This window comes from Lonchura striata, chromosome 5, assembly GCF_050655825.1.
Source record: "Lonchura striata isolate lonStrDom1 chromosome 5, ASM5065582v1, whole genome shotgun sequence".
NCBI lineage: Eukaryota > Metazoa > Chordata > Aves > Passeriformes > Estrildidae > Lonchura > Lonchura striata.
The window spans coordinates 9,782,501-9,808,596 of NC_140707.1; the positions used below are offsets into that span (position 1 = coordinate 9,782,501).

General features: G+C 36.9%; 1 protein-coding gene across 2 annotated transcripts in view; it reads right to left on the reverse strand.

Annotated features, from left to right (window-relative positions):
* DCDC1 (doublecortin domain containing 1) overlaps nucleotides 1–26,096 on the reverse strand; it is a 57,650-nt gene that overhangs the window by 13,595 nt on the left and 17,959 nt on the right. Inside the window, exon 3 of one of the 2 annotated variants that reach the window (XM_085579584.1) lies at nucleotides 1–6,705. This exon is cut by the window's left edge and continues 7,242 nt beyond it. The exons of the other annotated variant lie outside the window; for it this stretch is intronic. Coding sequence (XP_085435710.1) covers nucleotides 6,670–6,705 — 36 coding nt within the window. The 3' untranslated portion in view covers nucleotides 1–6,669. The remainder of the gene's footprint in view (nucleotides 6,706–26,096) is intronic. 2 annotated transcript variants of the gene reach the window in all.

Genomic DNA, 26,096 nt, shown 5'->3' on the forward strand with positions numbered 1-26,096 from the left:
CTTTGTGAGACAAATCCTTACTGAAATACCAAACCAAATTTGTAGAAATAATCATGCAAATATAACTTACAAGGTTCTTATCAAATGATAGCCTAACTTTTGGAGTTACATTTTACTCTGATGAAAACCTAACTCCATTTGAGGACAGATTCCATAAATAATATTCAGTGAAACTATGTTTATATGTTCTATGTTCTGCACAGTTTTCAAACATGTTTTTCCTGAATGATGGAACTACAAACATTTTCCATAACTTCAAACTTCAAATAGACTCCAAAACCTCAAATGAAGCCTGTTAATAAAGCCTTATAAATATGTATTTTGATGAGTTAGAAGCTGTGTTCTAGGAAATAAATGGTAGTTATATATGCATAATCCTTTGCTATAAAGTGGATGGATCTGTGCAGAGAAAAATTGATCCTCTTGTAGAGACAGCACATGCAGTGTGAATTTCTTCACAAGAAGTTTTCCATGGAACAGACTTAACTTGGCTTTCTTGTGCTGAGTGTTTGGAAAAATATTTATCATACATCATCACAGTGCTGTTTTCCAGATAGAAGTATATGAACATATGACTTCATTTAAAGTACTGTACAGGCCTTTGGTGAATTTATCAAAACACATCTATTTTCACCTGCGTGTAATGTATTAAATAAACTTACTGAATAAATAATTGCATGAAATAAGAAAAATATTTTCAGTTCTGAACATTGTCATGACTTGAACACAGAGATATGCCAAGAGACAGAATTCATATTCTGAACTTCAGAGATTAAACCAATCTGTTTATGACAAGGGTCATCTTTCCATTGACATTGCATTTTACCTCAGCCTGTCTCTCATATTCCTATTGCTCTGTCCCAAGTGGTTCCTGCTCCCTCCATTCCACCTCTCCTTAATCCCCAGGTCCTTTGTGCTCCATGTGGATTACACCAGACTTTTCTGTCCAATTACACAGTACCACCCAAACCCATAAAGAGGAACATGGAAAAAAAAATATTTTCTACTACTTTAAAACTTAGTTTTTTATATATATTACTATATTCTAAAACTTTAAACTTTGTGATATTACTTCTAACCAAACCACACATTTATAATCTCAGTTTTATCACTCAATTTTAGAAGCTATTTATACAGTCTCAGGTTAAATATACTGTTGTCTTAAAAGTCTGTACCTTTCTGTACAGAAAGTTTAAAATTTTCAGCCTCTAGGGTTCCAAGACTCCTCCCCATGTAGGAGCTGCTGTCCCACAGAGGGATTAGTGGGAGGTGGCTCCTTTGCTCTCCCTCCTGTGCCTGGCAGCTGCTGCAGAACAGGCTTATTGCAGGGAATTCTTACTGGAATTCTGACTGGATTCTGGCTGCTGCCCATGCCCACAGCCCTGTGCTGGACACTGCCCTCTGTGGCTGAGCCAGGTGTGTAAGAATTCAAATGGCTGATAGCTGGGAACCCAAGCTTTGTGTGACACAGCCCAGAAACTCCCCAGATACTCCAAACTCCTGGGATCACACGGGAAAATGATGGAAACTGAAAAGGGATGCTGAGAAACTGAAAAGTGAAGAACACAGTTTCCTTTGATTGCCATTCTTGTTAAAGGCAATGGAGACCATCTTTGCAATCTCCCATGATTTAAGGACTGCCAAACTCTGAAAGAGGCTGCCCACTGTATTTGGAAAATGTGCAGATGTGGCATTTGGGGACATGATTTGGTGGTAGGTTTGCCAGTGAAGGGTTAATTACTAAACTCAATGATCTAAAAGATTCTGCGGTTAGAAATTCTTGGACAAGGTGCCATAGGAAACACATTTTGTGCAGAATACAGCAGGAAAAACAGAAGAACCTGATAGAAATTATTGTCATTACATTGGTATGAAGCAAGTGCCTTAGACATGAAAGCTCAGGTGTATTGTCAATTGTCTGAACAGCATGCAAGCATAAAATATGAAATAAAAGGATGATTGACTTGAAAGAGTACAAAAGCATTACAAGAAAGAGAGGAAAACTGAAATTGAGGGTCTGTGATGTGATATATCTTTTCTGAAGAGACTAAAGCAAAAATGTTTCATTAAATAAATGTGGTTTTAGGGTGTGAAGGAGAGAGGAGAAAAATGGGTTCCCAAACAGCAAAGGTGTGTTGTTCAAACAGGCATGGCCTTTGGCAGGATTTTCCATTTGTCTGGGCAACCACACTGGTGAAAGCAGAAATGAAAACAGCTCAGCTGTAAATGAGTGAGGGTATGAGAGAGGCCAGGTTTGGAAAGAAAACCAATAGCTTTCATAGACGAAATGAAATAAAATTTTACAGAAATAAATGCACAAGGATGAACTTAGAATAAAGCCAGTATGTGCTTCTGTCATGTGGGACACTTTGTCTAACTCATGGGCAATAAAATCCTCTACTTCCTGTGAGTTAATGCCACTCCTTCAGTCCTTCACCCCTAGTTTAGGCTAAAAGATAAACTAATTTCTCTGTTGGCATCTTGAATCATGAAACTGCATCATTGCTTTCATGCTTACTTCAAGTTTTAGGGTCCGTTTTTTGGTGGTTTTTTTTTTTTTTTTTTTTTGGTCTTTTGGAGGTTTTTGTTTAGTTTTTGGTGGAGGGATTTTTGTTCGTTTTTTTTTTTTCTTGTTCTTTTTTTGAATGGCTGGAAAAATAGTTATCCCAAAATGTAATGGACATAAAAGACTTTAGGTGTTATTGGGTACCCATTCCAACACTGAAACTAATGGGAGAGGAAGGGAATAAATGCTGGAAATTAACATCCTCACCAGGTGCTCTGCAATTCTGGAGACATCTGCAATTCTCTCCAATTTCAATATTTAAGATCTCAATATTCTTTCTTTGTTTCTTTCCTAGCACCACCTTGAAAAACAGATTAAAGCATAATTTTGATGTAATATTTAGTGACACTGAAGATATGGTTTAATCATGGACAAAGTTTTATCTTTGAACAGAATATGAAGTACATGTATGTTTTTCACAGGCAAAATATTGTGTACTCTTAGCTACACCTTTTTATTTCCAGCATTTCTGTGACTCCTGACTCAAAAAATAAAATGTTCTGGGTTGGACCCCAGGTTGGACTGAGCTGAGTAAAACTTTTTATAAGAGAAATTCTGAACCCTGCAGAGAAATTTGCCTAAATGAGAGGATTTCAGACAATTAGGTAAATAACCCAGTTGAAGGGAGCAGTAAAAATTCCAAGTGCCTGCCAACAGCAGAACTATTGCTGAACTCTGCATTCTGAAAGCTAAGCTTCACATTGGGCTGGTTTAGGTTAACCTCTGACTAACTTGCCCAAGAACCCTTCCCCCCTGAAATCTCATCTAAGTTTCTAAGTAAAAATCGTGCTTAAAATTACTTATGTTCAGTATCCTCAGTGAAAATTTCCACTTATGGTGTCTGGCAAACTCTTAAACTGCCCCTGGTAATCAAACTGGACCAAAAGATGCAAGGCTCTGCCTATCCAGGTCCTCACAGAGCTCAATTACTTGTATTGTTATTTTCTTTTTTATTCTTTTCTAATCCTGGCAAAGTCTCCACGTAGTGGTTTTGTGGCTACCAAGAGTAGGTGGATTTTAATAGGTGGGTGAGTAATACCTTCTGCTGAAAACCATTTTTCTGTACTTCATCCATTATCTAAATGATAATAAGTTACTTTTATGCCCTCCCAGCAGCAGAAGAGTGGCCTGTAGTTTGTGACCCAGGCACTGCAGCCAAGGTGGAATTCATATTTTATTACAATCTGGGTGAACCTTCAGAACTCTTTCTCTTTCCTCTCTTTTATCACCTGCAAAAAATTCACTTGCTCTGCAGGAAAAACTGCAGCAGCAGTCTTTGATTGCTCTGATGTTTCTATATAAATAAACTTTTGTTTGCTCTGATGTTTGTATATAAATGAAGCTAAACACATCACAGCCAAATGGGCAGGAGGGACCTGGTATCTCAGACAGTGAAACAAACTTTTCCAGCCAACTGATCCAGTCAGCGTCACGTGGAAGGCTTTTTGCACCTTCCAATCAAGACTCTTTGTGGCATAAGACAGTTCTGAAAATTTTTGTCAGTCCCTGCCTGACATGGTTACAGACATAGAATTTAACTTAGACATATTGTAAAGGCTATCATAATAAAATAATAATAATGAATATGGGGAAAATACTTACCAATTTATGAATACTTAAATAAAGATTTGCTTCATTTCTCTAGCAAGAAAAGCCATGCAAGCTGTAGATATTATAATTTGCAACGATATCAAAAACCAAGTCCTAGTTTTTACTTATAGTGCACATTATTCTAGAACATCTGTTTATATCCAGGGTTTCAAAATGTTCCCTTGCTCATGACTGGCTGTACTTCTTAACAATCTGTATTTCTTTCTCATGCAAAAGATCCATACCAGAACTTCAGGTCTCTCAAATGACTCATTGCAAGCATTATCCATCCCAAAGTAACACTGGGAATAGGTGTTGGTTTTTTTTTTTTTTTTTGCTTTATTGTTTTAATATGAACTAATGACGAGATCTCTTTCACAACCTCAGGAGCACAGCACAAAGACTCAGGACCATTCTCTGCAGATTTAATTGATAACTTTGAAGCTAGACAATCCCAAGCAGTGTAAGGTAAGTGCCAGATTTATTGGCCAAACACATGGAGTGCTCTACAAACAGTGGAATGTTCCTGGCACAAATTGTGAAATCTGAATAACAGCTAATGTAGGTAGGGAAGGAGTAAGGAAATAAAAGGAATTTGGTAGTAGAAAAAAGGAGAAGAGAGTTAAAGGGTTAAGAAATATAGAATAAGCAAAGGAAACTGACAGAAACTATTAGAGACAAAATTGGAACAGACAAGAACAAAAGAAAGAACAGAAACTGAGTGACACTAAACATCGAAGAAACAGGAGAGAGAAAGAAAAATAAGGCTCAGATGATAACAGTGGCTCAAGAAGGTTAGGGCTTGGACACTTAATCAAACACTGGGATGGAGAAGCCAGTAAGCTACAGTCACCTCAGAAAAATCCAGAATATCTGAGATAGAGCTAATTAATATCATGTCATCTTCAACAGAAAAAAATTCAGCTTCCCAGAAAAGTAGGGGAACTGGGAATAAACTAGTAGGGCTGGAATAAATAAATATTTGTCAGAGGTCCATGACAGCACAGTCAGTATCTGGAGAATATCTCATTTCACCTTCATGATTGTGAGAGCATTCAGCAATACATTTAATTACTTTGAAAAACTTAATTAAGGCTTCTAATGATCATCTCTTTCTTATCTCAGCTGTTGGATATGTCATTATTTTCTTTAGCTATGGCCACCTCTTCAGTTTTAGTGTAAAAAGAAGTTTTAGCACTGACTTATGGCTAAAAATAAACTAATATAAGATGTTCTTGACATGTGAAATTCTGCACGCTCTTAGAGCTCACAAAAGTAAAACCCAGCTGTTCTCTCATGCATTGTGTCTGAACACTTCCCCCTTTAGGGCAGTTTCAGAAGTCAAAGCTCTTCATAACCAAATATGAGAGATCAATGTCCTTAAGGACATTTAAATCTGTTACTAGTACCATAATTAATTCTCTGTCTGGTTCCATTTTTAACAGGGTGCTTCTCAAAAAGTAGAAATCAAACAAGTTTTTATGCCTTGGTTCCCCTCAGCACACAATTTACATCAGAACTACCTTGAATATTTGCTTTAAATCCACAAGTCACCTTAGTTTCTTCGGGCTCTTTTGAGTCTTAACTGCTTTTATTTTTTATATAGCTCAAAGAGGGGAAAAAAATACTTTCTCAGAGAGAAAAAGCCTAATTTTGTCCTGGATGGGTGACCTGCATATGTTGAGTTATGCTGAGGAAGGACTTTCATTAGTACATCTGCACACAAGCACAAATATGCAAATACAAGTCAGAAAAGCTGCAATATGGAGCATCTCTAAAGAGGCATAAATCTCTTTAAACCTCTTTAAGAAGACATGGATAGATCTCTTTAAACTTTTAAAAGCCAGCCAAGAAATTAAGAAAGAATTTAATTAAAGAACACATTAGTCCTGATTTATCATCAAAATGGGCATCCAAAAAGCTGTTGTGTATTGCTTGTTGGAAGCTCTTTTGTGCTTCCTCATCACTAAATTAAAGGCATTTCTGCTTGTCCATGTTCAGAGCTTTGAGATAGTACAGAACAAACCACAAGTAAGTTAATTAGATCTGAGATTCTGAAGTTATTTTCAGGAGATATTTCTTTAATGTGGTAAAATTAAAACAAAGCAAAGGAAATCTTAGGTTTTATCACTTCATGGCTTTTCCATTTTTGAATGACACTAAACTGGACTGAAATAAAATGAAAACAAACCTCTATCTGCACACACATACACAGTTTCAAGACAATTCCTCTCTCAAATAAAAATATAAACTAACTATAACAGATTTTTACAGCAGTTGCTGTAGAATTTCTCTTACCTGGCAAAAGCAATGAGTGATTGATCAAACCCTCTTCCTCAAGAAGAGGAAATTCAGTGTAATGCACATAGGTTTTGAAGACCTGGTCATTTATAACACTCATTTCCATCTTCTTCCAGACCTTGTTTTCTCTCTCAGACAATGATTTTAATTTTCTAGCCAAATCACCCAGGAATATTACTTGTTTGCTGCTTCTATTTCAATATTAAAAGCTCTCAATGCTGGAACTGGACATGGTTGTGTAAATACTCCTGAAAAGAGAAGAAACTGCAGATAAGTGAAAACAGCTAAATGATAACAGCAGGGATAAAAGAAGAAAAAAACATTAGTGAATTCATTAATTTCTATCTTTGGCATTTAGTGCTTCTCATTAATGGCTTTCCTGTAGGCTACTATTTTCCTCCCAGATGCATGCAAAATATGTGGCATATTAGAATAAAGTGTTATTACTACTTATGTGTCTCCAAAATCCATGAGGTATCAGGGATAAAGCTGAAATGCAGACAAATAAAAGAGTTGATTTTTTTGCATACACTGCCTGTTATTAATAAGGCAGCTCCATAGCACCTCAAAAATTTAAAATTAGAGACAGGGAAAGGTGAGGAAAATGGAATTGGTCACCCCAGGGAAGAGGAGGCTCAGGGGCAGCTCAGCTATTAAGTGTAGAGCAGCAAAGGGGTTGAGAGGACAGTCAGACCCTTTCAGGGGTACCCAGGGACAGGAGCAGAGTCAAGGGGTACAAAAGGAGACCCAGGAGGTGCCACCTGAACCTCACAAAGCACTTTGTGATTGGGAGGGTTGAGGTTGTGGAGCTCTGTCCTTGAGACAACCAAACATAGGTGTTCCAATGGCAGTTTGGATAAAATATCTGGGACTGATGGCTCAGGGTGTAGCTTTTCTATTTTTCCCATTCTGTGCTGCTTTAGTGTGCACTTCTGAGCTTCCCATGAGGGGATGCTGAGCTCTGTGCACAGAGCAGGGACACAAAACAATTCCTGCTCCAGCTGGGCACCAAGGACAAATGATCCAAATCTCAGCCCAGGAGCACAAACACCGTGGGCTGGAGAGAGAAAAACAAGCAGGATGGGGCTGCCTGGGCTGGAGCTGGAATGGGACAATGAACTCCAAGGTGCCAATGGAGCAGAACTGATCCCAGGGAGAGCCCCCGGGAGCGCTCGTGCATTTTGGGACCATTTTGGGTCATTTGGGTGCAGCCCTGGCTGGGCTCTGGTGCTGCCCAAGGTGGATCCATGGAGGAGATCCTTTAAATCAATCCCTGCTTTATTCTTTACCTCTGTCCAGCCTCTGCTCTAGCTTAGCCTTCACAAGGCATCAGGACAAAGTGGAGTTTTTGTTTCAGTGCTGATGGGGTATAAAACATCCCCACGACACTTTTGCTCTTCCCTTTTGTAGCTTGGCCAAGTTCTCAGTTCAAATTTGCTGTTTTCCTTCACAGATAAATTAGGGAACACCAATCTCACTGCTTCTCTTCCAGCCACAGCTCCTTGTCAAACGCTTCCTCATATTTATCTGCTGTGCTTGTGCTCTCTACCTCCTGATTTCTTTTTTCATATCTGAATTTTCTTTATTGAAAAATTAAAAGGCTATCTTCTTCTCCCATCATTTTGTTCTCCTTTGGCCAGTCACCACCTCCTTCATTTCTGAGGCTGAAATTTCTGAGCAGTTTTGGAACTCATCTCCCCAAACTGAAGTTACAGTCTTGTAATTTACAGGTCTGTCTATTTACACTTCAACATTTTTTTCCCTGAAAATATTTTAGTTCTCCCATAATTATAAAGAACCTAAATCTGGTATAATCCATTCCCTGCTGGTATTCCTCAGAGTCATGCTCTTCACAATCATTATCTGAAATGCCAATTTCCTTTCATTTTAGACCCTGTCCTCTCCTTTCACTAGATACAGGGCACTGGAAAAATGTTGCTCCAATCTACAATCCCCTTTACTTGACTAATTGTCAGTCTTATTATTTAATATTCATTCTCCTCCCTCTGCTGCTTCATTTTAGTCATTAAATTCTTCTTCAAAATCTTCTATTCACACATTTAGAATTCCCCAGCCAAAACTACCAGGTCCTTTCAGACTGTCTGGAGGGTGAAAATTATTCTTACATTTCTAGATCCCATAGGAGGCTCCTAAAGCCCCTCTGTTGTTCCCCCATAGTGCATTTTTCTCTACTGCAAATAGAAATATTAGGAGTCTTAGAGTATCTTACTTAATTTATCCCTGTCCATTAAGGCCAGCTTGTTATGTTTAGCACGTTTTTTATATATTGAGTATATTTAATACATTATATTTTTATATATATCTGTGTATTATAGTGTACATATTATATAAAAGTTTTGATATTAGCACTTCCAAGTGCTCCAAAGATCCTGTTTTTTTCTCATTTTCAAGACACTTTCCTTCTCTCCTTTCTCTCTTTACTCTTCTCCACTACACCAAAATGAAAAGTGAAGTTAGCATGCCTGATATCTTTTACTGTATCAATGCACAAATAAAAGGAAGATCAAAAAAGAAGATAAAGAATCGAGACAAAAATAACTTGTGATGTGCCTATAGCCAAGAATTCTTCACAATTCAAGAATTACAAATACAGGCCCACAAATCTGAAATGGTTGCTTCAATTCAGAATGCCAAAACCATAAAGTGACAAAGGAGAAGAAAGGAGTGTGACCATTTCAGTGTCCTCTGGTCTCTAATGCACTGAAAAAGATAATTAAAAAAAAATCTTAAAGTAAAATATTCAAAGCTAAGATGGTTAAAAACAACAATCTTATAAACCATGCAAAATGTTAGCCACAAGAATACAAGTGGCTTTTTTTCTACCAGGCAAACAGTGTAGATAAATCTAGGCACCAGCAGCCTTTTCCTTGAAGATTAATTAGTCATTAATCGTATACATGAAAGGAATAACTTCACCTAACAGAGTCAGAAGAGAATTGCATATTTTTTTAGAGGAGGAAAATGAATATTAAATAACAAGACTGACAATTAGTCAAGTAAAGGTGATTGTAGACCGAAGCAACATTTTTCCAGTGCCCTGTATGTCATGAAAGGAAAGGACAGGGCCTAGGTTCTAAAATGAAAGGAAATTGGCATTTCAGATAATGATTGTGAAGAGCATGACTCTGAGGAATACCAGCAGGGAATGGATTATACCAGATTTAGGTTCTTTATAATTATGGGAGAACTAAAATATTTTCAGCGAAAAAAAGTTGAAGTGTAAATAGACAGACCTGTAAATTACAGGACTGTAACTTCAGTTTGGGGAGATGAGTTCCAAAACTGCTCAGAAATTTCAGCCTCAGAAATGAAGGAGGTGGTGACTGGCCAAAAGAGAACAAAATGATGGGAGAAGAAGATAGCCTTTTAATTTTTCAATAAAGAAAATTCAGATATGAAAAAAGAAATCAGGAGTTAGAGAGCACAAGCACAGCAGATAAATATGAGGAAGCGTTTGACAAGGAGCTGTGGCTGGAAGAGAAGCAGTGAGATTGGCGTTCCCAAAGTTGCCTCTAAAGTGTAAAATTATTTCAATCTAAAGATAGGTTGATGCAATCCTCTTTTTTTTTTCTTGTTTTACAATTTAAGGTAAGAGACCACAGAAAAGTTTGCAAAAAGAGAAGAAACAAATCTAACAGCCCATGTGCTTTTGTCTCCAGCAAATAGTTTCTCTTTTTAGCCTGCCTGGAAGTCACAGAAATACAGGCAGGGTACAGAGACTGTCACATGGCAGATACTAATTGTTACGATTAAGGTCTAACGAGCAGGATTCCCTGCTGCTCCGAGAATGTCTCTGACTTTTGATCCTGACATCTGTGTCTTACAAGAATTTCAGTCGGCTCTGACATTCCTTCTGATGTTGATCCAGGAATTAATGGATTGTGAAAAAGCTGGCAGGATATCATTTAAAAAATAGAATTCTTGGTGTAGGTCTGATGAAAAGGTATCAGAATTCACATACTTTGTGTCTGATACCAATACATTGTGCCCATCTGCAAGAGTTTCATAAGAAGCAGTGTCTGAAAATAGAGGGCAGAAAACAAGATTTAGGAGGAAGCAGGAGCTTCCTGTTATGCTCATTTATGGAATTGTTGTTGTACATCTTCAGTGTGTTACCAGATGGAAATTATCAATGGTTTGGTCAAATTCTTTGTCTTGAAGATTCCATTGTTTAAAGCCCGTACCAGCAAAGTTAATCACAACATTATGACTAATTCTGATATACTTTAAAACTTTAATAAGATGATTTTCAGTGGACTGAAATTAAAGAAATCAGAATTAATTCAGAAAGAAATTTCAGCTGAGGCAGCCATAAGCATGTTTAGAGAGTGACATGTATTGTGTGGTCACCATTTCACTTATTTCACCTATATTTAACACTTTCAACTTTAGAAGGCCTATAAGGAAAAAAAAATACAAACTAAACCAAAAACTTTAAAAGATGTTGCCAAAAGTTAAACTGACATTCTTGTCTAGGTGTGTTTAGGACTGAAGAAACACATAGAGAATTGAAATTTTACACATCAGAGAATACTGCCTTGTGTTTCATGGTTCTGGATAATTACTAGATGCCAGCGGATAACTTAAACATAGCTTAGAGTCACTGACATTAACGTGTGACAGGCAGCTTTGCAGAGTGTATTTAGCAATCTTAAATGAGAAAGTTGAATGATATTTAAAAAAACAAAACATAAAAATAAAATTCAGGATTATCAAAACAGGAAAGAAGCCATGCCCTCCTTAAAGTAAATCAAAAAGTGTTTCTCAGTGTGCAATAAAAAGATGTGAAAGGAACTAGAAAAGAACTCAACAAGTTAAAAAGAATTAAATTCACTTGTCAATTATTGTCAATTATATCCAGCTAAAATTAACATTCTATGTTTTAACCATCTCCTCAAACAAGTCAACCCAATTTCAAATGCAGCACTGATGTCATTGTTTATTAATTTAAATTTCTGGCATTTGCATCTATATTTCAGTGGTTTAGAGGCATTAACGAAATTTCTTGACACCCAAAGGCATAGGAAGTTTCGACACAAGTCCAGACCAAATGCTAATAATAAACAATAGCAATTAATAAAATTAAGAGTACAGACTACCTAGAGATATTTAGCCACACATGCCCCATATATAAACATTTGAAGCACTTGTTTCAAGGAGCATGAAATGATCCAAAAAAAGTAAGATATAATCAATATTTGAGAAGCCAACTTATCTCAGATATTAGCAATCAATATGTGAAAAAAGTTAATGACTGGCAAGTTGCACACCCCTTACCAGTGCTCATTCCAACTCTGCTGCTGTTCAGCTGCACAGAACTGAAAAAATCCTAAGGAGAACTCCAGAATTCTTACAAGATGCAAATAAACATTTATAACATCTTAAGTGTTTATTACATTTATTTTCCATCTAGAGAATCCATTAAGGTTTTATTTGAATTGTATTATTAAGACACCACGTGAGAAGTGTTTTAAGTGAAATATCAATGCCCTTAAGCACTAATATTTTTATTATTTATATTTCATGTTATTTAAATTTACCACTCTGTTTTTCCTAAAGAGTTCTATAATTAATTTAGCAGGTAAAAGAGCAGATAGCACACTGATGAAGAAATTAAAAAACAAAAAGGCAAGAACCTAAAGTGAACAGTTAGAAAAGGCTGGATCACATTTAAGATGGGGAAAAACAAAAGGCAAAGCCTGTAAAATCTGAAAAAAGTAAGGTAGGGGTGTGAAAGTGTGATGTGTGACAGGTGGGGTAAAATGAGACAGTTGGGAGGAAAGAAATAAATTTGAAGAGCACAAATTAGACAAGACATTCATTTTAAGCCCTAACAGGCTGGATCTCATCGTTGTCATCAGACAGGAAATGTCAGAGCTGGCACATTTGGGTTTTTTATGCTTTTTACTTGTTTAAAAAAATAAAACAAACCAAAAAAACTTCTCTGTCTTATAATACATAAAAAGTCTATTTGCTTTAAAGAAAAACACATCACAATTTGTTCCTATTTTTTCTCCTACTCAATCTTTAACCAACTTCAGCTCTATTTTATTGGAAACTGCAGTAATTATAAGGTTTAATACTTCCACTATACTTTGAGTTGTTTTATTTAATACCTGAATAGGAATTGAATTCTTTAAAAATAACTAAACTTTGCACTGGTAAGTACAGGTGGATTTCTGGAGAAGACGAACGTTGCATAAGATAAAATGCAGTGAAGGCTATCTCAGGAATACAAACAAATCCTCACTGTAAAGTTCAGAATTTTTGAAGGCATGGATATATTCTTTCCAAAATATATTACCAAAATAATTATGTCAAAACCAAGCATTTCAATCTGCATTCCAGTTGATGGCAATTTTTTTTAAATATAGGTTTTAATAAATTTCTACAAAGGATATTTGGGACCTAAAAATCATTACATTATTTACAGAATAGTGTAGAATATGTTAGCTCTCTTTATATGACCATTTAATTAGAGTGTGTTGTTCTGTCAAATAAAAAAATCTCTGTGCACTGCAATATAATCTCAAGGTTAAATTCAAATGAAGTAGAATACTGCCAGCAGGAAAGTGCATAGAATAACTCTAATTCTTAATAATTCATTATCTTTAGAATGTACTCTTTCTTTCACTTTTCACTGGAATTATTCTTTGAACTTTTCAGTTTAAAAAATTTGCCCCAGAATGATATATGAAAACAAATCTCCATATTGAGGGTATGAACCCTACCTCCTGTACAATTTAGATCTTTATGTAAGGAAACTCTAAGCCTTTCTATCAATTTTATTAATAAATTTTTCATCCATAAATTCAATTTTAATAAATAATGAATGAATTAATGACTAAAATTAATGAATAAAAGTAAATTTTATTAATAAATAAAATTTTCCTTTCCTTTTTCTCCCGAAATTGCCCTAAACCAGGACATTAACAAATAAACAATGGAGTGTAGTATACTTAGAAAAGATAGCAAAACATTCAGCTGGAAAAAATGTTCATTACTAACAATTTATAATTCTCATGCTCATATTTATGTGTTTCTAATGAAAGTCAAATGGAAGGAATGTGGAAGCAAAGATTTTGGGTTTTAGATGTGGAGGTCAGCGATGACAGAAGAGCAAGGCAGAGAAGGATCAGATGAGGGACTTAGAATTAAAAAGTCCAAGTAAAAGTCAAACTAAAAGTCCACCCACACCTATTTCCAGCAGTGAAGGGACGTTTAGGGGGAAAAAAACCAAAACAAATCAGAGTGCAGGTGCAGAATGATGCCATCCACTCCCTGATAGGGCATTCCACATCTGGGGCAGAATTCAGACCATCAGCTTTCACAGCCATCAACAGAGCTGACTTCCCACCACAAAGATTTTTCATTTCTAGTCTCCCCTACTTGCAGTTTAAATAAATGAATTTCCTGGCACAGGTCTTTACTTTGGGCCATTCTGTGACAAAAACCTAGCAAACGTAAGATTCCTTTACCAGATTTTGACCTGCTTCCATAAAAGAATTGATGCCTTTGTACTGCAAATGTTTTTTTTGTGTTCTTGTCTCGAAAGGTGTTACAGTTTTGTATGAGAGACATTTAGGGAAGTGCTGTAAAGATTTTTACTAAAACATTAGACACACTTCTGTGAAAAACATATGTTAAAGATGAAAGAAACTTTATTTTTATTCTTACTACTTTTTTTCTTTTGGTTATTATTAATAAAATTTTCTTTAAACCCTTTTAAAATTTTAAGCCTACTTTACCTTCCTTCTAATCCTGTCTCACAACAAGAAATAAATACATTAATAATTAACCAACACCAAAACTCACCACACATTAACCAAGAAATCTTAAAATTAAAAAAATCTTAAATTAACAAACAAAAACCACTACAAAAAGTTTTCAACTTCACAAGGAAGTTAAGTTATTGAACTTATCTTGGAAACAGATTGGGTTAATAGTTTGTATTCGCAAAAAAAGTAACACAAATAAGCAAATCAATTATATTTGGTACAGAGATGATGAAAAAAAAAACCCCATATGTATGCATATACATCTCTTTTTTTCACATGACATCAAAAAAGTCTATAAAATTAAAGGAAAAATTACAGAGTCCTCTGCAATTCTGGACCATGCAGTACCTACAGACACACATGTAACTATCTCATCTTGCTTTTCTCTCAAAACTAATTAAAACAGCCACTGTGTTACACTAGATTTCACATTCTGAAGATATCACACACTCCATCCTGTTTTATCTCAGTTCCCAGTTTTACCTACGTCTCTTCAGATCAGAGATGTGCTGTTCCCATTTCACAGGAAGAGCACCATGCTTTTCCCAAGGTCCAAAAGGAAACTTTTGTCATAAGAAACCAACTAATCCCCCTCAATTTTTCCAGATTATAATGAGAAAGGTTAGTGTTGAAATGTATTCTGGGCCACCTTTGCTTACGATCACCTCCACAGTGAGATACTTTAACTTTGGAATATTCAGGTGTTCTTGACTGAATTTTCTTTTTTAATGATGGACTAACATCAACTCTCCTGACATTTTTGAATTAGAAACAAACAAAAGCCCATAAACAAACAAATGCAAAAAAATAGATTAACACTAAAAACATAAATTTTTTAAAGAGTGGGCGTATCTGGAGAACAGGGCCTTAGAACTGATGAATACACATAAAAAGCAGTGTACTTTTAAGAGTTTCAACACACCTACAAATCAGTCTATTTAAAAGATGGGGAGAGTTGACACCAGAAAGTGTTTTTGAGGCATCTGGAAATGCCATAGCCCAAGATACAGAGAGGCTGTAGCTACAAGTTTCTGCTGACAGGGACAACCCCCAGGACATGAGCCTGTCATGAACAGAAAATTGGGAAATTCTTCCAGCTGGGTCATGCAGCAGAACAGTGGAAGAATCAGCTCTGGTCAGAGTCATCAAAATATTGTTTTTTGCTTCACACCCAACTGTACAAAGCTTTACACTTTGGTATAATATCTGGAGCTGCTACATGGGATCCTTCCAGGGAGAAAGGTCAGGAATGGCTGAGATGCTTGCGATCTTGTCCAAGTTCCTTGGGTAAAACCATCTTATGGAGCATTTTATCTTTTCTGATGAAGTTTCCATCTGATGGAGCATTGGTTTCCTTCATCTTCTCTGTGAGAGGCTGCAGGAACCTGGCAACAGCTCCAGCATCAGTGTGTTATCAATGTTACTTCCAGTAAATCCAAAACATAGTACTGTACCTGCTACTAAGAAAAAAAGTCCAGAATAGTGGAGTGACAATCCAAAAAGCACATGTAGGATGTGCTCCCAAAAGGAGAGACTTGGTATCATCACGGGTGTTTGAGCTGTTCAGGGAGCATGGCACAGCCAAAAATAGAAACCTTTTCAAATATTTCTTCTTTCTGCTCTGGCATCTCCACTTTTACACCCACAGAACCCAAAGAAGGATGATTTTCCTGCAACCCAGCGAGAGGCTCTGTAGGTTGGTCATTCACTGCCCATTTGTCCTGGCTTAGGGCAAATTTGGGAGAGACACCAGCCTGGTGTGCTTTCAGTGGGGAGGACAGAGTGCAGGGAGCTCTGCAGCCCAGGCTGCAAGGCTCCCTAGGGAAGCACTGCCAGCTGGCAGAGGCTTCAGCAGTGCAGGGGCCTGGGGCTAGGTGGAAAATCAGAGACATGAAGCCATCTCCCTGACAGTGCAAAGCAGGCACACAGGAGAATCCAGGTCTTTGTGTGGTCAGGATTTGGATGATTTCCTGAAAGATTCTGTCTGTCAATGCATTGAACAAGGTGAGGGTGAAAATGGTACAGTGTTTTATCTCTGAGATGATCTGATGGTTGGAAATAATCTGCTTTTATCTCAGCAAATTTGAATGAGTCAGAATCACGGATTGAAGGATTTCTAGCCAGGCACCCGTTACTGATTTACTTTGCCTGGAGACAGAAGGGGGCAGAGCTCTTGAAACCTCAGCAGCACTTACTGCATTCACAAAGAGTGCAAATGCACAACACTCAAAAATTAACACAAATTTGTCTGGGATTAACAAGATGAGGATTTGAACTTGCTGCAGCGTCTTATAAAACCAGTATACATAATAGATCTGAGAACTTGCAGAAGCTGTGGAGAGCCTTTCTCTGGGCACTCAGAGTGGAAGCCAAGATAATGATTGTAAAATTCAGCCAGGACAGGAAACAGGACAGGAATTCATGGGGTATGATCATTCAGGGAAGGATCAGCTGCTGCCATGCCATGCTCCTGGATTCTCCTCATCAGATTTTCCAGTAAAATACTTCATTCTCAGCTCCTCACCTATAAAATTATTTGATTCCTCTGCCCCTCTCCATCATCCTGGAGCTGTGGTGTGGTGGCCATCCTTTCCTCTTCCATCCCTGCACTGCTGCAGGGTCACCACAGCTGCCAAACAGGGTACCCTCTCCAGAGCCACCTCTATTCACTCTGCATTTCACAAGCAGCACTTAGGTACAACCAGAAGTTAACTTCTGGGAGCAAAATAGCTTGTGTGTTAAGAAACCAAATCAATATTTAGATTGTTTTCAGAACAGAAGAAAAAGACTAAAGGATCTTTCCAAAAATTGCTGCCAACTGTAGTTAGAATGGCCTAAGAACAGGTACATATATGACTAAGACAATATAAACATTATAAAACCCCACTGGCATTCTTATCAACATCAAAATACCATAATTTAGAATTAAATTTAACATTGAAAATACTTTCATTAATAAGAGTGACCATGTCATGGAAGAGTTAATGGCTCCAGTTATGGTGGAAATTTAAATATCATGGGGAGGCACCTCCTGACCCAGCTATCACTGAGAATTATGCAGATTCAAATGGGAGCCACACAAGCTTTGATTTCCCCCAAGGATTGATGAACAAGTACAAAATAATAGAAAGTGACAGGAAGCAGATGACTGAGGTCTAATTTAATGTCATTCTAAAAGACAATATACCTTAAATTGGCCTTAGGAAAATTATGGGTTACAAAGAAGAGAGGAGAAACATGCACTTCTTTCATTTTAGTTCACTAATTTAAAAAGTAATCCTTTGAAGAAATGAAGAGTGAAACAATATTCATTTGGAAAGCAGGATTGCCAAAGTTAAGTAGGCGTACTTTGTTTGCATAATTTGCAATTTAATGGAAAAGGCTGTAATCTTAAGAGGAAGGCTCTACTAAACAAAATAATGAAATGATCTGAAGAATTTTGTGCAAATATTAATTTGAGACTGCTATAAGACAAAGGATTAATAGTTCTTAAATAGCAGGATAAAATACTGTGAGGATGTGCCTAGCAAAGGTTTGCCATTTTGGTAAAGAATTAGCTACACCTGCACTTATCTAGAAATACAACACCTATTCTGTAAAGGTTCTTCTAAGACCAAGGCTAGAAGATTTTGCTATTTTTAATTAGTAAGGTTCAGAAATGGCCCTCTGCAATCCAAAGCTAAGCATAAACTATACTTCAACCCAATCTTCCAGATTTCAGTACATGTTGCACGTAATATGAACTTACATCACTTCACATGACAGAAATTATAAATATCAGCAACTGGATGATTTGAAATAATCTATTTCACACCATAGATATTTCAGACATTTGTATAGAAACAGCACTTGATAGTTGTTTTTTTTTTTACTTCAGAAATTATGCTATTTATCATGCATATTTTTTTCAGCTCTTTTAACATAATGAGTAGAGCTATCCACTTGTTCAGGAATGGCCTTGAAGTCCCCGCTGATATTATTTCAGCTAGTATTTAAACATGGGAAATTACTTTTGAGCAACAAGCATTAAAACCAGATTTGTAGGGCATCAAATTAAAAACTAAAGGATCCAGGGGATTGGAAAGGCTCATTGTAATACATTAGAGTGATGACAGAAAAGATACAAAATATTTCTCTAAAAACTGGAGGTTTCTTAATTAATTTTTAGTAGAGGGGGAATAGCTTTTTTTAAGCACATACAAATCCCCTCTCTCACAAAGAAGCAGGACATTATGATCAAAACAGGGAAAAGGAGAGTGCATTGCTCCATCTGCAGCTCCATCACATGGGGGACCTGGAGGCATCAGCGCTCACAGAACTGCCTCAGGAGCCACAGAGCAGCCAGATGCCAGCCCTGGGGGAACTGGGAATCTGCACCCCGTGACTGGGATTCAGAGAGGGGCCACGAGTCTGGTCCAATGTTCAGGGCTCATTGGACAGAAAAAACAGAAGCCTGATTTAAGGATAAATTAAATAATATTGATAGAAATTGTGGAACAAAAGTTCCCCCTCCCCAGGCAAAAAATATATATACTGTAAAATGAATGTATATTACATTTAGACCAAGCTAAATGTGAATTTGATTCTTAAAATTGCAAGCTTTTAAGCAAATTTCATGCCTTAGAAGAATACTGCACATGGTGTTCAAACTAAGCACAGCAATGATACATCTCTGTAAGATCAACAGAAGTAATTCTCTCCTAAAAATCTCTATTTTATAAAAGCTGTGAATATTCTTTTCAAAAGTAAATTGAGGCTGGGAACACCTTTATTTACACCTTTCTTTAAAAGATGGAAAGCTTCCTGCAAATAAAAACTTCCATCATTTAGGAATAATGTAAATGCAATTGCCATTGAAAAATAGTCCCTTGATTGTTATATTTCCTGACACCAGGTTGTTTTCCTTCATGTAATGTCCATTGTTCAGTGACATTTGCAGTAATCTTCAAGACTAAATTTTCGTTTACGTGACATAAGAAAAAATGTAATCTTAACCTAAAAAAAGAGGAAGAAAGGGAGGGGTGACAAAACATGATACTAAATACGGTAATAAATGTTGGGCAAATGGTTTAGCAAATGTGAAAGAGTTAAAACTCCAGCATTCAGATTTTACAGACCTCCTTCACTGGATGTTTTGAGGACATGTAATTTTCAGCAAATTGTCGGAGCCCTTCCCCTGGCTGGGGTGGTGACTGCAGTCCAGGAGAACCAACCTGCCCAAGGGAACCAAGCTGCAGAAGGCTCTTGGAGACCTGCATCGCAGAATAAAATTTCTCACACCAAAGTCAGACAAGAAAAGGGCATTGGAAACTTTCAAGGAGCATCATCCTAAGCCTAGCATTAGGCCTGAGAATCTCCCTTACCATTTGTAGTGGAACATCATAGCTGGAATAAATAATCAATACTTCTTACAGTGTTAACAAATCAGCACCTTTTGAAGAGGGAAAAGTGGTTAGTTCTTCCATCTCCATGTGGAAAAGAAAAGGGACTAAGGCTGGGAGAGCAGATATCTGTAACTACCATGGTGCCTCAAGTTTAGCTTTTCTATTTTTCAGATTCTGTGCTGCTTTAGTGTGCACTTCTGAGCTTCCCATGAGGGGATGCTGAGCTCTCTGCACAGAGCAGGGACACAAAACAATTCCTTCTCCAGCTGGGCACCAAGGACAAATGATCCAAATCTCAGCCCAGGAGCACAAACAGCGTGGGCTGGAGAGAGAAAAACAAGCAGGATGGGGCTGCCTGGGCTGAAGCTGGAATGGGACAATGAACTCCAAGGTGCCAATGGAGCAGAACTGATCCCAGGGAGAGCCCCCGGGAGCGCTCGTGCATTTTGGGACCATTTTGGGTCATTTGGGTGCAGCCCTGGCTGGGCTCTGGTGCTGCCCAAGGTGGATCCATGGAGGAGATCCTTTGAATCAATCCCTGCTTTATTCTTTAGCTCTGTCCAGCCTCTGCTCTAGGCCGGCCTGCACAAGGCATCAACCATCATGGAGAGAAAAGCACTTCATAAAAACAACTCTGCCCCCAATAAGCAGCTACAAGAATTGCTTTTCAATTTACACTCTTCCACCTAATTTCCTATCAGCTGGAATTTCAGCAAAACAGAACACTGTCCTTCCCTTCAGTATAACTGGAGTATCCTGTTCTACTATCGTACATCCACGCTTAGAAGTTAAAGAGGATAAAATGCGCCATGAAGTAAAACAAAATAATTTCAAAATCAGAAGATAATTTTTGTAAGCAAATTCGGGAGAGAATGTGTTTGGCTAAGCTGACAAGGAATTAAGAAATAAGGAATAAAAAACAATTAAGTGAAAATTTACTTTGAGCTTTTGAAGTGCCTAGACATGAAAGCTTGACTGTTTTATCAAACAGATTTTTGTAAGTACTTCCACACACATTAATGCATTTATGACATTTCATAAACAACTTTATGGATAATAGTTACTGTATTAAAAAATAGCTTATCCAGAGTTTCAAAGGAGAGTCACATTATCTTCAGTCTTTCAGAACTCATTACTTCAAAAAATTCATATCCTTTGCTATCTGCTCCTATTTTAGCAGCTAAAATGGACACTAATAGGGCAATGAGAAAGGAAGTTTTCATTATTTTCACTTTTACTTTTAACAATCCAAGGAATAGATAGAATTGTAGAAGATATTAATTGGAAAGGCTTAGTAGTTATTGTAAGAACTACTGAAACCTTATGTGACTAAAAATAATTGGGTGTGATCTGTAAAAATCCCAGAGTGGATAACACCAATGGAAAAAGCCTAAAAAAAAAAAATCTTTCTGATGCCTTAACAAGAATTAAACCCTGTACACTCAGGTAGCAAACATGCTGGAAGATTATGCCTGGAATACAAATATTGAGAGGAAAGAATGTTTTTAGAACATACAGAGTAACTATAATAAGGTAGCATTGTAAGCTAATGATGAAAAATAGCATGAAAGTAGAAAGTAAAACTAGAACACTTAATATACTGAGGGCAATAAAACATTCTTCATTTCCATTTCAGTATAAAACCAGGAGATATTTTTAACACATATTTTAATGGCAGAGAGGTCACTGTATGAATAGAAAATAGTGAATATAAATTCTAAAAAAAAAAAATTAAAAATATCCATGGAACTTGAAAGCACCTTATCAAGCCATGAAATAGCTTGAAATAATGGGGACCTTTTTCTTATGTTCTAAAAAGGACAAAAACAGCTGCACTGAGGAATATTATTGTGGTTAAGCAATGAGGAGCATCTCCCACAAGACATTTGGTTTAGTCTATGAATAAAAAAAGCCTGGAAAGAGATAGGATTGCTCTTTAAAAATATATGGAGAGCAGGTAAATAGTAAAGAGGATGGAGAGCTTTTTCAGGTAAATCCTATTTTTAAAAGGAAGGAATGGGTATTAAAGGGACATGCAAGTTTTTAAAATGAAAATTAGAAGAAAGCTTCTAATCATTGGAGTAGTGAAGTTATCAGACAGCCTCATTGTAACAAAACAGGGAGTAGAAACCCAATTATTTTTTTAGGTGGAATTTGATCTAGTAAGTATAATTGTGGTATGATATGGCTCCTGGTTGTTCTACTTTTTTAAAGCCTTAATTCAATCTGGACTTCACATGAGGGCCTCTGCCAGATAAGTACAATAGTTACCCCAGCTTTAATTTCCTTGCAGTTTTTTAGAACACTTAAAGGTATTTTCTCAATTATCAAAAAAGATTGTTGCCAGTTAGCTACCATCAACACTGTAAATCTGTTTCTTTTTTTAGACTTTGGACTTGAATTTTCTGGACCTTGGGGGGTAAGTGATTAACCACAAAGCATTCAACAGACACTTGGTTCTCTACACAAAACTTTTTCCCAGAAAAGTCTGTGCTATTTTCATTCCTGGCAGGGCAAAACTATTTTACTGCAGACTTTAACATAGTTTTTTGTGAATTGCCCAGATTCTTTAAGACTTCAGTGAGAAAATTGTCTCCTTTCACAGAACCTGAAAAATTAGTCCTTAGATCAAGTTTTGTGCCTTTTAAAGAGTTCTATTAGGTCTTCAAGAGCATTTTTCCTTCTGTGTGTTACTGAGGAACGGGTGCAGCAGCTCATTAAATGCTTCTTTTTTCTAACTGGGGAGCATTTTTTCCTCCTTCATGTACCATTTCTGTCTTCTGCATTTTTAAAGGTGTCAGGACCAGTGGTGACCATGGATTGCAGATAAGCTTTACTGCAAAAACACACAGCTACACACATTTTAGGACATCTCCAAGCTATTGCTACTAGCCCAATCTGGGCAGGCTGGGGCATGCCATTTCACATGGGTTTTATTTTACCCAATAGAGCTGCATCATTTCTTCCAGAGCATCTGTATTTTGGGTTACCTGGGCAAACAAGGGCTGACAGAATCCTGGTAAATGACAAAATTCCTCTTTCCTTCTGGCATGTAACACCTGGGCTCTGCTAAAAGTGATCCTGGGGAGATGTAGCAGGGAAAAGGCACACACTCAACCATTCTGCCTGGGAAGAGGTGAACATTTGGGTCTCCAAATTGGCAATGCAAGCTGGAATTCAGCCCTTCTGAAGTGCTTTGGTGGTCACATCAGGCTGGGCTAACAGCAGAGAGTTTTGCAACAAAGTTTGATTAAGAGGCCAACTCAGGCTTGCAGTTAATTTATAAAGTTATGGATACAAAATGCCCATAAATTCTGCTAGTTAGCCCAAAAGAATTTTACTTTCAACTTTGAATAACTGCTGTCTTTAAGGCCACAGAATACAAACTAGGAAAGTACCCCACTTAACTATAAATTGTGAGAAAAAGTTTTTTGCAGACAAGATACTGGAGCATCTTGATAGGGTGGAGCTTAAGTGGCTCAGCTGGATGAAGCAGCTGATGTGGTTCAGGGGAAAAAAAAAACAATGAATAATATTGACAATTGGTTTATTTTCTACAATGGTAGAATAAAAAAAAAAAATAACTCGGTGTATGTGTCTGTATAGAAGAGAATCTGCAGAGAAAATTAAGCTAAAAAGGAAATACAGGTTGGTGACTACACCCAAATAATGACAGGACACAGATGTTTATCTCTCTGGACAAAAGACTGTAGCTCATAAATCAGATCTGAGCACAATTGGGATGGGGCAGCAGAAATCTCATGTTCTGGACCCTTGTTTCAGTCAGCACAGTCTGGCAGTGCAGTACTTCACTATTTGCAGTTGCACTAAGTAAGGTGGTTGCTCTATTCCTTAGCTTAAGGATTGTGAAAAAAAAAATTATTCAGCAAGAGAAGGCTGGACTTAGTGTTGTTTGCTAGAGAAGGAAGTTTGGAAGTAATTCATTTTAATGTCCTTGAATACTGCAATACACCATAAATTGAGAAGACAGTTTTGATTTATATCCCTAATATATTTAAAAAAAACCTGAATTAGTTTAATTTTTAAATAGTAGTACTTATGTTGTTAATACTGAATTTAAGTAAATAATCAAATAAAATAATAAACACACGCAACTGTTAGAGAAGAAGAATTCAAACAAATTTAAAGGCTTTGGGAAAATGGTCAAATAGTAAGATTTTAAATTTCCATAAAATTACACTATGAGGTACAGGGTACTACTTTTGTGTGACAAAATAAATCCAGTGCTTGCACAATAAATAGGCCTGGTCTTTTTGGATCTTTTAGGCAATACTAGAATAAATATTTTAAGAAGTATATGGAAATAAAACCATAGCATGAAAAAAGCACCTCGGAGAAATGCTCAACATCACAATGTTTCATTTTTACAGACTTAAGGTCATCCTGTTAAACCCCTTGGGTAAAGTTTATGCAATTTGAAGAACCCAGGCTGAGTATTTCAGGACTTGGTTTTTTAAAGTAAGACAAACCAGCCTTTGCAAGTCTGAAACAAGTCAAACCAGAAAGAGTATAAAGCAAGTAAAACTTTCATTTTCATTTTTTAGGGCATTTCTTTTTTTTCTTACATTCAGCTTTTAAGCCAGTAAATAATTACCTTTGAGGGGGTCTAACAATTAAAGAATAACATTGATTAATTAGGAAAGAATGCGAGGAATACTAATCAATCCTAAAGACAGTTTTTCTTCTCCCACCTCAATCCTTTTGGTCTGCCAGGAACAATGAGTTTTCTATGCTGTTTGGGTCCCTTGAAAAAACACTGATGCTCTCATCCATTGACACCAAAGGCTCTTGGTGAGCTTTGTTTTGGGAGGAGTGGGTGGCAGGCCGGGGGCACGGATGCTGGGAGAACAGAGAGGATGGCAGGTGAAGATGGAATGCTGTGCCCTCTCTAACCAGCTCAAGGCTCTGCATGATTGTTTCCTTACAAATAATACCTGTGGGTGTTGAAACAGCTCGGAGAATCTATCCAACACACCCTTTCATTCTGCTGTTGTAACTCCATCAAAATTATTCTCTTTTCAAAAGAATCTTGGCAGTAATACCTGTAGGTGGTTGAGTAATTTAGAGGAAATCTGTCAAATCTACTTCCACTGACTTTAGCAATAGAATTCCCTAATTACTTTCAAAGTTGCTAAATGCAAGAATTTATTTTCAGAATAGTCAGAAAGTTCTATACTGAGTTTTTATTTTAGCAACTTTTTAATAGGCTTAGTGGAAGAACTAGCTCAGAGTAGATCTAATAATTGTGCAGCATTTCATTTAACCCTCAAAAAGAAAAGTCAGTGCTGCATGTTGGTGGCAGCCAGGACTCTCCTGCAAGAGTAATCCCACTTCACATGGGTGGACACTTAGCTGTTTTCTTACTGAACTCAGAGGAGACATCTGAAACTAATCTTGATTCAATGCTGTCTGTGTAGTGCTATGTGGATTATTTAAAGATTATTTATGAACAATATAAGTGAAGACCTCTTTTTGCAACCAACATTGCTTAGCTGAGAAGAATAGAATAATATTAAAAACTCAGAAATTTATTATAAACCCACTTATACCACCAGAATCTCTTAGTTCCCCCAGGCACAAGCACACACTCCATTTATTCTGTTTAACAACTTTGTCAGCTGAAGTGATTTAGGGTACATTTATTCACTCTCAAATGTGATGTAATTTGACCTCACACAATCCCCAAAGAAGGATAGGTAGCCTGGGATTAACTGAAATAATCTCAGTGTGCAAGTATCAATCTCAGAGAGATAAAATACAGGAATAGAATCCTCTGTCTAATATTGTTAGAACCTGGTTCCAGCTGATCAGAATTATTTTTTTATGCCATCAAACACAGTTAGTCTGGACTAAGTGTTAAGACTTCCTTGTGTGTGAATTCTAAATGCTAAAAAATGTGAAATTCATACTTCAGTGCAGAGACACATTACTTGCACAGGTGTTTTGTGGCAATCCAATGGCAAAACTGATAATAAAATGGGAAGTAAGAAATTCCTTTTCCCTCCCTGTCATCACCAAAGAACCCATAGGACAAACAGGACTATTTGGATTCACCTGATTTTACAAGAGGCACCTCAGCACATAACATGTTCAAAAGGTGAACAGGTTTGTGGCCAGTGAGGTTAAATCAAACCTTAGTGGTAAATATGGTGGACAAAGATGCTGGACCCCACTATAAGTAAAACTTCCTCAGTCCCAAAGGTCACTTAATTTCTAATTTGCAGCAAAAATCATCCCCATCTGTGATCTTTTGACTAATATGTAATTTTTTAGCATGAACCATATGTCTCTAGCAAACATTCATATTCAAACAGGGAGAAAGAAAAAACAATGCAAGTTCATGGTGAAAAACAACCCAGAAATTACATTCTCAGAGTATTCATTTAACTGTTCAGCACAATTTCAGAAAGAATTTCCACCACTTACTCTCCTGTA